Source organism: Phocoena sinus, chromosome 13, assembly GCF_008692025.1.
Source record: "Phocoena sinus isolate mPhoSin1 chromosome 13, mPhoSin1.pri, whole genome shotgun sequence".
Lineage (NCBI taxonomy): Eukaryota > Metazoa > Chordata > Mammalia > Artiodactyla > Phocoenidae > Phocoena > Phocoena sinus.
In genome coordinates, this window is record NC_045775.1 from 81,161,330 (window position 1) to 81,172,295 (window position 10,966).

The following is a 10,966-nucleotide window of genomic DNA, read 5'->3' on the forward strand; positions in this document are numbered from 1 at the left end:
CTCCCAGAGGGCAGCACGGCAGAAGTCGCGGGTGCTTTAGTTCCAAGGAGGACCCCGGCCCTCAGGGGGAAGAGGATTTGCCTGGTGGGAGCCGCAGTCGGCGCGGCTGGATCAGCTCACCTCTGCCTCCTCCTGAGCCGGGCAGCCATGAAGGACTCGCTGGTGCTGCTTGGTCGTATCCTGGCGCACCCGGACTCCCGCTGCTGGTTCCTGGCCTGGAACCCCGCGGGAACCTTGCTGGCCTCGTGCGGGGGCGACCGGAGTGTCCGCATCTGGGGCAGGGAGGGTAAGGCCCGGCTACGCGACCGCTGCCGCCGAGGGGTCTACGTGCGCTTGGTGTGGGTGCCAGGCTCGGGGAGTGCGCAGCCTGCGGGTCAGGCATACCCTGGACGGTGGTCGCAGGCCAAGGGAGAGGGTGGAGGGGCCTCCTTAGCCACTCTGAGAAAGGTTTTTCTGGCAAAGGAGTCGACAAATACTAGAAGCTAAAATGTCAATAGGCTGAAACTGTTGAGGGAATTGTGATAGTTGCTGAGGTAGGAAAATGCAGAGAGAAGAAGGAAAGTAGCCGGCAGAGTAATTTGCTATAGATGATGAAGTTTAAATTTTATCCCAGGGGCGTTTGGGTGCTATTGACAGTTTTAAATTGGGAGGGTGACTCCTTCGATTTGACTTAGAAGGATACCTCCAGAGGAAGTGGAGTCAATTAATATACTGACCTTCTGAAAGCATGTTATTAAACACACCCACTGAGCTTTGCCCCCCAGCTTGGCTCCAATACTGGTCCCCATTACCCAATGGCACTGATACTGCTTCAGCACCTTCTCGTGCACCCAGCTCCAGAGCCTGGCCTGTCCTCTGCTTTTAGGTGACAGCTGGATCTGCAAATCTGTCCTTTGTGAAGGCCACCAGCGCACCGTGCGGAAGGTGGCATGGTCTCCCTGTGGGAATTACCTGGCCTCTGCCAGCTTTGATGCTACCACTTGCATTTGGAAGAAGAAGAATGATGACTTTGAGGTAACCGGGCTGGATGGGACCAGGATTGTTGCCTGTTCCCCGCCCCCCAGCCAGGGCTGGTTGAGGAACATGAGCCAGCCTGGGCCAGTGGGGCTGTGCCCATGAGAAGGACCGCAGGGCTCTTAGCTGCTGCTGATTCTTGTCCCTCTTCCCGGTTCACAGTGTGTAACCACTCTGGAGGGCCATGAAAATGAGGTCAAGTCAGTAGCCTGGGCCCCATCTGGCAACCTCCTTGCCACCTGCAGCCGAGATAAGAGTGTGTGGGTCTGGGAAGGTGAGTCCAGGTCCCTCCGGATGCAGTTGGGAACCTGCCACCAGATCTCCCCCTGTGTCCCTGACAGGGTCGGTCAGCTCAAGGGCTCTTCTTTTCTCTTGCACAGTTGATGAAGAAGACGAGTATGAATGTGTTAGTGTCCTCAACTCTCACACACAGGATGTCAAGCATGTGGTTTGGCACCCGAGCCAGGAGGTAAGAGTCAGATATCTTGGTGGGAAGGAATTCTGATGTGGAGGGTTGTATCCAGCCTTCTTCTGCTCTTCTGCCTCAACCTGGCTTTTCCAGGGATCTCGATCTGTGACCCAGAAACATCAATCCCTTTATAAAAGCAGATCCCTGGGACTCTCCTGTCCTGGCAGGGAGAAGTGTTGGAACCACAGACACTTCTTGGGCCCTACAGACACGTGCTGTGTTTTCCCTGGCCTCTCCCACAGCTGTTAGCCTCTGCCAGCTATGACGACACAGTGAAGCTCTACCGGGAGGAAGAGGATGACTGGGTATGCTGTGCCACCCTCGAAGGCCACGAATCCACCGTGTGGAGCTTGGCCTTTGACCCCAGTGGCCAGCGCCTGGCCTCTTGCAGTGATGACCGTACCGTGCGCATCTGGCACCAGTATCTACCGGGCAATGAGCAAGGTGAGGGCCCAGCCTGGGAGCTAAGGAAGACCCATCTCTCACGAGGCTTAGTCTACTGAGGGGCTGAGACACATAGATGAGTCACAGGAAACTGGGGTAGAAAGGCAGGTGTGCCACCAGAGGCCTCCAGGTATTGTGCCGAAAGAGTCGGGAGCGTCTGAGGAAGGGGGGCCGGTCGGGAGCGTCTGAGGAAGGAAGGGGGGCCGGTCGGGAGCGTCTGAGGAAGGAAGGGGGGCCGGTCGGGAGCGTCTGAGGAAGGGGGGGCCGGTCGGGAGCGTCTGAGGAAGGGGGGCCGGTCGGGAGCGTCTGAGGAAGGAAGGGGGGCCGGTCGGGAGCGTCTGAGGAAGGAAGGGGGGCCGGTCGGGAGCGTCTGAGGAAGGGGGGCCGGTCGGGAGCGTCTGAGGAAGGGGGGCCGGTCGGGAGCGTCTGAGGAAGGGGGGCCGGTCGGGAGCGTCTGAGGAAGGGGGGCCGGTCGGGAGCGTCTGAGGAAGGGGGGCCGGTCGGGAGCGTCTGAGGAAGGAAGGGGGGCCGGTCGGGAGCGTCTGAGGAAGGGGTGCCGGTCGGGAGCGTCTGAGGAAGGAAGGGGGGCCGGTCGGGAGCGTCTGAGGAAGGAAGGGGGGCCGGTCGGGAGCGTCTGAGGAAGGAAGGGGGGCCGGTCGGGAGCGTCTGAGGAAGGAAGGGGGGCCGGTCGGGAGCGTCTGAGGAAGCGGGGCCGGTCGGGAGCGTCTGAGGAAGGGGGGCCGGTCGGGAGCGTCTGAGGAAGGGGGGCCGGTCGGGAGCGTCTGAGGAAGGAAGGGGGGCCGGTCGGGAGCGTCTGAGGAAGGAAGGGGGGCCGGTCGGGAGCGTCTGAGGAAGGAAGGGGGGCCGGTCGGGAGCGTCTGAGGAAGGAAGGGGGGCCGGTCGGGAGCGTCTGAGGAAGGAAGGGGGGCCGGTCGGGAGCGTCTGAGGAAGGAAGGGGGGCCGGTCGGGAGCGTCTGAGGAAGGAAGGGGGGCCGGTCGGGAGCGTCTGAGGAAGCGGGGCCGGTCGGGAGCGTCTGAGGAAGGAAGGGGGGCCGGTCGGGAGCGTCTGAGGAAGGAAGGGGGGCCGGTCGGGAGCGTCTGAGGAAGGGGGGCCGGTCGGGAGCGTCTGAGGAAGGGGGGCCGGTCGGGAGCGTCTGAGGAAGGGGGGCCGGTCGGGAGCGTCTGAGGAAGCGGGGCCGGTCGGGAGCGTCTGAGGAAGGAAGGGGGGCCGGTCGGGAGCGTCTGAGGAAGGAAGGGGGGCCGGTCGGGAGCGTCTGAGGAAGGAAGGGGGGCCGGTCGGGAGCGTCTGAGGAAGCGGGGCCGGTCGGGAGCGTCTGAGGAAGGGGGGCCGGTCCGGAGCGTCTGAGGAAGGGGGGGCCGGTCGGGAGCGTCTGAGGAAGGAAGGGGGGCCGGTCGGGAGCGTCTGAGGAAGGAAGGGGGGCCGGTCGGGAGCGTCTGAGGAAGGAAGGGGGGCCGGTCGGGAGCGTCTGAGGAAGGAAGGGGGGCCGGTCGGGAGCGTCTGAGGAAGGAAGGGGGGCCGGTCGGGAGCGTCTGAGGAAGGGGGGCCGGTCGGGAGCGTCTGAGGAAGCGGGGCCGGTCGGGAGCGTCTGAGGAAGGAAGGGGGGCCGGTCGGGAGCGTCTGAGGAAGGAAGGGGGGCCGGTCGGGAGCGTCTGAGGAAGGAAGGGGGGCCGGTCGGGAGCGTCTGAGGAAGCGGGGCCGGTCGGGAGCGTCTGAGGAAGGGGGGCCGGTCGGAGCGTCTGAGGAAGGGGGGCCGGTCGGGAGCGTCTGAGGAAGGAAGGGGGGCCGGTCGGGAGCGTCTGAGGAAGGAAGGGGGGCCGGTCGGGAGCGTCTGAGGAAGGAAGGGGGGCCGGTCGGGAGCGTCTGAGGAAGGGGGGCCGGTCGGGAGCGTCTGAGGAAGCGGGGGCCGGTCGGGAGCGTCTGAGGAAGGGGGGGCCGGTCGGGAGCGTCTGAGGAAGGAAGGGGGGCCGGTCGGGAGCGTCTGAGGAAGGAAGGGGGGCCGGTCGGGAGCGTCTGAGGAAGGAAGGGGGGCCGGTCGGGAGCGTCTGAGGAAGGAAGGGGGGCCGGTCGGGAGCGTCTGAGGAAGGAAGGGGGGGCCGGTCGGGAGCGTCTGAGGAAGGAAGGGGGGCCGGTCGGGAGCGTCTGAGGAAGGAAGGGGGGCCGGTCGGGAGCGTCTGAGGAAGGAAGGGGGGCCGGTCGGGAGCGTCTGAGGAAGGAAGGGGGGCCGGTCGGGAGCGTCTGAGGAAGGAAGGGGGGCCGGTCGGGAGCGTCTGAGGAAGGAAGGGGGGCCGGTCGGGAGCGTCTGAGGAAGGAAGGGGGGCCGGTCGGGAGCGTCTGAGGAAGGAAGGGGGGCCGGTCGGGAGCGTCTGAGGAAGGAAGGGGGGCCGGTCGGGAGCGTCTGAGGAAGGAAGGGGGGCCGGTCGGGAGCGTCTGAGGAAGGAAGGGGGGCCGGTCGGGAGCGTCTGAGGAAGGAAGGGGGGCCGGTCGGGAGCGTCTGAGGAAGGAAGGGGGGCCGGTCGGGAGCGTCTGAGGAAGGAAGGGGGGCCGGTCGGGAGCGTCTGAGGAAGGAAGGGGGGCCGGTCGGGAGCGTCTGAGGAAGGAAGGGGGGCCGGTCGGGAGCGTCTGAGGAAGGAAGGGGGGCCGGTCGGGAGCGTCTGAGGAAGGAAGGGGGGCCGGTCGGGAGCGTCTGAGGAAGGAAGGGGGGCCGGTCGGGAGCGTCTGAGGAAGGAAGGGGGGCCGGTCGGGAGCGTCTGAGGAAGGAAGGGGGGCCGGTCGGGAGCGTCTGAGGAAGGAAGGGGGGCCGGTCGGGAGCGTCTGAGGAAGGAAGGGGGGCCGGTCGGGAGCGTCTGAGGAAGGAAGGGGGGCCGGTCGGGAGCGTCTGAGGAAGGAAGGGGGGCCGGTCGGGAGCGTCTGAGGAAGGAAGGGGGGCCGGTCGGGAGCGTCTGAGGAAGGAAGGGGGGCCGGTCGGGAGCGTCTGAGGAAGGGGGGCCGGTCGGAGCGTCTGAGGAAGGGGGGCCGGTCGGGAGCGTCTGAGGAAGGAAGGGGGGCCGGTCGGGAGCGTCTGAGGAAGGAAGGGGGGCCGGTCGGGAGCGTCTGAGGAAGGAAGGGGGGCCGGTCGGGAGCGTCTGAGGAAGGAAGGGGGGCCGGTCGGGAGCGTCTGAGGAAGGAAGGGGGGCCGGTCGGGAGCGTCTGAGGAAGGGGGGCCGGTCGGGAGCGTCTGAGGAAGCGGGGCCGGTCGGGAGCGTCTGAGGAAGGAAGGGGGGCCGGTCGGGAGCGTCTGAGGAAGGAAGGGGGGCCGGTCGGGAGCGTCTGAGGAAGGAAGGGGGGCCGGTCGGGAGCGTCTGAGGAAGCGGGGGCCGGTCGGGAGCGTCTGAGGAAGGGGGGCCGGTCCGGAGCGTCTGAGGAAGGGGGGCCGGTCGGGAGCGTCTGAGGAAGGAAGGGGGGCCGGTCGGGAGCGTCTGAGGAAGGAAGGGGGGCCGGTCGGGAGCGTCTGAGGAAGGAAGGGGGGCCGGTCGGGAGCGTCTGAGGAAGGGGGGCCGGTCGGGAGCGTCTGAGGAAGCGGGGCCGGTCGGGAGCGTCTGAGGAAGGGGGGGCCGGTCGGGAACGTCTGAGGAAGGAAGGGGGGCCGGTCGGGAGCGTCTGAGGAAGGAAGGGGGGCCGGTCGGGAGCGTCTGAGGAAGGAAGGGGGGCCGGTCGGGAGCGTCTGAGGAAGGAAGGGGGGCCGGTCGGGAGCGTCTGAGGAAGGAAGGGGGGCCGGTCGGGAGCGTCTGAGGAAGGAAGGGGGGCCGGTCGGGAGCGTCTGAGGAAGGAAGGGGGGCCGGTCGGGAGCGTCTGAGGAAGGAAGGGGGGCCGGTCGGGAGCGTCTGAGGAAGGAAGGGGGGCCGGTCGGGAGCGTCTGAGGAAGGAAGGGGGGCCGGTCGGGAGCGTCTGAGGAAGGAAGGGGGGCCGGTCGGGAGCGTCTGAGGAAGGAAGGGGGGCCGGTCGGGAGCGTCTGAGGAAGGAAGGGGGGCCGGTCGGGAGCGTCTGAGGAAGGAAGGGGGGCCGGTCGGGAGCGTCTGAGGAAGGAAGGGGGGCCGGTCGGGAGCGTCTGAGGAAGGAAGGGGGGCCGGTCGGGAGCGTCTGAGGAAGGAAGGGGGGCCGGTCGGGAGCGTCTGAGGAAGGAAGGGGGGCCGGTCGGGAGCGTCTGAGGAAGGAAGGGGGGCCGGTCGGGAGCGTCTGAGGAAGGAAGGGGGGCCGGTCGGGAGCGTCTGAGGAAGGAAGGGGGGCCGGTCGGGAGCGTCTGAGGAAGGAAGGGGGGCCGGTCGGGAGCGTCTGAGGAAGGAAGGGGGGCCGGTCGGGAGCGTCTGAGGAAGGAAGGGGGGCCGGTCGGGAGCGTCTGAGGAAGGAAGGGGGGCCGGTCGGGAGCGTCTGAGGAAGGAAGGGGGGCCGGTCGGGAGCGTCTGAGGAAGGAAGGGGGGCCGGTCGGGAGCGTCTGAGGAAGGAAGGGGGGCCGGTCGGGAGCGTCTGAGGAAGGAAGGGGGGCCGGTCGGGAGCGTCTGAGGAAGGAAGGGGGGCCGGTCGGGAGCGTCTGAGGAAGGAAGGGGGGCCGGTCGGGAGCGTCTGAGGAAGGAAGGGGGGCCGGTCGGGAGCGTCTGAGGAAGGGGGGGCCGGTCGGGAGCGTCTGAGGAAGGAAGGGGGGCCGGTCGGGAACGTCTGAGGAAGGAAGGGGGGCCGGTCGGGAGCGTCTGAGGAAGGAAGGGGGGCCGGTCGGGAGCGTCTGAGGAAGGAAGGGGGGCCGGTCGGGAGCGTCTGAGGAAGGAAGGGGGGCCGGTCGGGAGCGTCTGAGGAAGCGGGGCCGTTTCACCTGGACTTGAAAGAGTGTGCAGGATTTTAACACGAGAAGAGAATTCTAGGTGCAAACGACACGAGCAAAGGCATTGAAGGTAACAGCAGCCTAGACTTACGCCAGGAACAGTGACTCGTGTCGATGGAGCACAAGCATAAAGGATTTGGAGAAAAATGAGGTGGGTTGGGCTGGCTGGTGGGCGGCCTTAAAAGGCAGGCTAACCCGTCAGATGTAGTCAGATGTAGTCGGCAGCGAAAGGGTTTTGAGGAACAGGACATATCCTTCTCAGAATTCTGCTGTAAAAATGCCAGTCTGGCTGCAGTGTGTAAGGCAGATCAGTGAGGACAGAGACAGAGCAATGAAGATGAGGCCTCATGACTGAGGGTGGGCTGGGGCGCAGCAAATTAGGGTCTCCTCTGGGGCGGGTTAGATACTCTCCTGAGATGCCCAGGACACGGACATGCCTGAGGCTCAAGAGAAGTCTGTCATGCAGGGGTGGCGTGCGGCGGCTCTGACCCTAGCTGGAAATGTATCTGCACCTTGTCAGGCTTCCACTCCAGGACCATTTACGATGTCGCTTGGTAAGACCTCCCCACTGCCTCCACCCTGCCACCCCAACCATTGGAGAGATTTTAGAGAAGTCAAAAGCCTGTGCTGCTCCCTTTCACCTTTGGGAATACATGGGGATGGAGAGCAGCCACCCTCAGGTCTTCAGATCAGGCCAGACTGTCTCCATGCTGGCTCAGAGCTGGCCGGTCTGGGGTACACAGGAGCGGGGACAGGCTTAGACCCAGGCCTGCACCTGTGTTAAGATTCCAGGCTATGAAGGCAGCTCCAGCCTTTGGGGGTCACAGAGCATCATACCATCCAGAAATATTTATTCTTGAAACTGTGGATTCATGGCTAGAGAATCCAGCCATGAATCCACAGGGCCGTTTCTACCCTTATGGAGTCTAGAAAAAACGACACCATTCATGTAGGAGAGTCGATCAGAGGGCAGTTCTGGCCCTGAAAGTCTATCCCTAGGAAATAATCCTAAATAATGGAAAAACCTGATGTGCATCTAAGTTTTATTTATATTGGCAAACATTTGGGAATAGCAGATATGGACTCAAGAAAAAGTATGGTAGAATTCAGTGGCCTATCGTATCACTTTTTAAAAAATGGTCAAAGAATACTTCATGACAGGGAAACTGCTTATTCCAAGTGAGAAAAGTGCAATTCAGAGTTATGTGTAGTTTTTTAGGTTAATTGTATTGGAGGAAAACCTAGATGGCAGCCCTTGAAGCTTGGGGTGATGTTTGTGGCTACATATTTGTTAGGGAGGTTCTTCGATAAGACACTTATAGCTGAGGCCTGAAGTTTGGGACGGGAGCAGGCGGGGGGGACTATAGAACCAATCCCTCCTGCCTGATTTGCCAGGTTGGGGAGGGAGGAGCCACCTGCATACTCACTGATGCGCATGTTCGTCCCAGGTGTCAGCTGACAGGGGCCCTGGCTACCGCCTGTGGGGATGATGCCATCCGAGTATTTGAGGAGGATCCCGGCTCAGATCTGCAGCAGCCCACCTTCTCCGTGACGGCCCACGTGCCTCAGGCCCATTCCCAGGATGTCAACTGTGTGGCCTGGAATCCCAAGGAGCGGGGGCTCCTGGCCTCCTGCAGTGATGATGGAGAATTGGCCTTCTGGAAATATCAGCCGTCTGAAGGCCTCTGAGCCACCTTGACTTTGGACAGAATCATGGTTCCCCAGAAAATGTCATAAGACTTTCCCAGCCCCTGAGAGGACCCAGAGGAGCATCCCTGACCTTCCTTTAACTTGGCCCTCCTCCATGCAGACTTGGGTAGAAGTGCAGGCCACAGAACCACTCACTCCTTCCCCTCCTTTGACACGGAGTCCTTGGTAAAGAGCTACAGAACATCAGTCTATTGTACTTAAGCCAGATTTTGCTTGCTTTAGGGCACAGTGTTAAATTTGGGGGTGGTGGTGAGTATACTATTTATAATCATCTTATCTATATGTAGGAGGGATATATCTCAGCCCTTTCTGAAACTGTAAGCTTTATAGGAATAATCCAAGTCCCAAGTCCTGTTTTGTAAGGACATTCACAATCTAAAAGAATTCCATGGTGAGTCCTTTTCTGAAGTAGGTCCTGCCTTCTTGATTTCTGGGCAAACCCTTGCATTTAAGACATTCAGTCAATAGTGAAGGAATTTTTTTTTTTTTTTTTTTTTTTGGCTTTGTTGGGTCTTCGTTGCTGCAGGTGGGCTTTCTCTAGTTGCAGCGAGCGGGGGGCTACTCCTTGTTGCAGTGAGCAGATTTCTCATTGCAGTGGCTTCTCTTGTTGGGGAGCACGGGTTCTAGGCGCGTGGGCTTCAGTTATGGCACGCGGGCTCAGTAGTTGTGACTCGTGGGCTCTAATACGCAGGCTCAGTAGTTGTGGCGCACAGGCTTAGTTGCTCCATGGCATGTGGGATCTTCCCAGACCAGGGCTCGAACCCATGTCCGCTGCATTGGCCGGCGGATTCTTAATCACTGCGCCACCAGGGAAGGCCTGAAGGAAATTTTTTGATGTAGGTTGGTTTAGAGTGAGAAACACCTCTGCTTTCCCTTCGAAACCCTTAACGTTAACCTTCTGTGCTATGTGCTGTGATGACAGCCGGGAAGTGCTGAGAAATAAGTGGGGAGGACATGACCCCTAGAAGGGAGAGTTATTGGTGGCCACAGGGCATGCATTCTCAGTGGGGATGAAAATTGGGTCTTAGGTGAGGGGCAAAAAAAAATCTTAGAGACAGTAATTTGTGGCCCTCAAAAGGACCACAGTACGTAAATATGCTGTGGTCTGTCGTATTAGATTTTCATAGTGGGGGTGAGTAGTAAAAAGATGCCGATTAAGGCCCCTTAAGGCAATGATGATGAAAAAATGGTAGAGAAACACTGGCACAGGTAGTCAGTGCTTTAGTCTCACGTTATCCTCTGACAGGCACTTCCAAGTGGGTTTTGACTTGAGGCCTGTCTTCAAGCTCACAGCCTTCACTTGATTTTTTACACCACAGAAATCATGACCTTAGATTTTGAAGACAGCTGGGGCAGTACCTAGAGCAGTGGTTCTCAAGATGTGGTCTGCTGGTCACTGGAAATTCCTAGATTTTTTCAGCAGCTGGTGCCTGGGCAGGAAGCAAGGCAATGGCACCAAATACTACAGTCGTGTCTCCATGCCTTGGTCTCAGTGAAAAAATTGCCAACTTCCCTGAGAAATGTCCTCAACAGAACTAATAAGAGATAAATTGTATTAAATCTGGACCCTTGAGCATTAAGCTCATGTTCTGCAATGACGGGAAGCACACACGAGCACTCCTGCTGCACACTGAGGTGTGGCTGTCTTGAGGAAAAGCAGTTGTGCAACACAACTGTGTTGTTCATGGCATAACCATTTCTACTTGAAAGAATGAGCAAATTATGGTATTTAGACTTGGCTATTTGGGAGACATTTTCCAGAAACGAACAGAACGAGCCTTTCACTTCAAGGGAAACTGATAGTGTTGCCAATGATAAAAGCTTTCAAGCAAAAATTAGAATCTTTGAAAACTTGTATTGCCGCCATGAGCTTGACATGTTCTCAATGCTTAGACTTTTCTGAGGGGACTGGTGGTGATATGAACAAACGTGATCTGTATGATGAAATGTATTGACATTTGGAAGATTTGCATAATTCAGTGAATGAGCATTTTCCAAATGCCTAATGCACGATGTTATAAGATCACTCATGGGTAAGACATTAAAAGTGTAAGGCCAGTGGGTTTTAACGTAAGAGTATAAAAAGCTCATTGATAAGGTTTCAGATCCACATTGCCTTTAAGAAACTGCCACCTGTGGAGTGGTGACATAGCATCACATAGACTCAATTACCTGAGAAGCCTATTTAAAAACTCCTTTTTCCAACTTCGTATCTGTGTGAAGTCAGCTTTACGTCAGTACAACACACAACAGGTTGTGGAAGCAGCTATGAGAATCCAACTGTCTTCTATTAAGCCAGACATGAAAGAGATCTGCAAAAATGTAAAATGCCACTCTTCTCCCTGGATTTGTTTTGGAAGTTGTTTTTCATAAAAAGTTAACATAAGTTACTGTTGTTTTAAAATGCATTTTCTATAGTAAATAAACATCAATGGCTATAACCCAGATAATAAAGGCT

At 59.6% G+C, this 10,966-nt stretch overlaps 1 protein-coding gene across 1 annotated transcript; it reads left to right on the forward strand.

The window, feature by feature from the left end:
* The first annotated feature begins 2 nt into the window (after positions 1 to 2).
* On the forward strand, positions 3 to 9,039 carry CIAO1 (cytosolic iron-sulfur assembly component 1). Its single transcript, XM_032653467.1, has 7 exons — positions 3 to 286; positions 866 to 1,014; positions 1,177 to 1,288; positions 1,395 to 1,483; positions 1,726 to 1,927; positions 7,265 to 7,352; positions 8,247 to 9,039. The coding sequence occupies exons 1-7, from the start codon at positions 148 to 150 to the stop codon at positions 8,485 to 8,487; spliced, it is 1,020 nt and encodes a 339-aa protein (XP_032509358.1). The 5' UTR covers positions 3 to 147; the 3' UTR covers positions 8,488 to 9,039.
* Positions 9,040 to 10,966: the final 1,927 nt, after the last annotated feature.

What these genes read in the sequence shown, in the direction of transcription:
- CIAO1 (XM_032653467.1), top strand. Translation starts at nt 148, where the DNA reads ATGAAGGACTCGCTGGTGCTGCTTGGTCGTATCCTGGCGCACCCGGAC. An exon ending in CCGCATCTGGGGCAGGGAGG is followed by an intron (nt 287 to 865) that starts GTAAGGCCCGGC and finishes CTCTGCTTTTAG; the next exon opens with GTGACAGCTGGATCTGCAAA. An exon ending in ACCATTTACGATGTCGCTTG is followed by an intron (nt 7,353 to 8,246) that starts GTAAGACCTCCC and finishes TGTTCGTCCCAG; the next exon opens with GTGTCAGCTGACAGGGGCCC.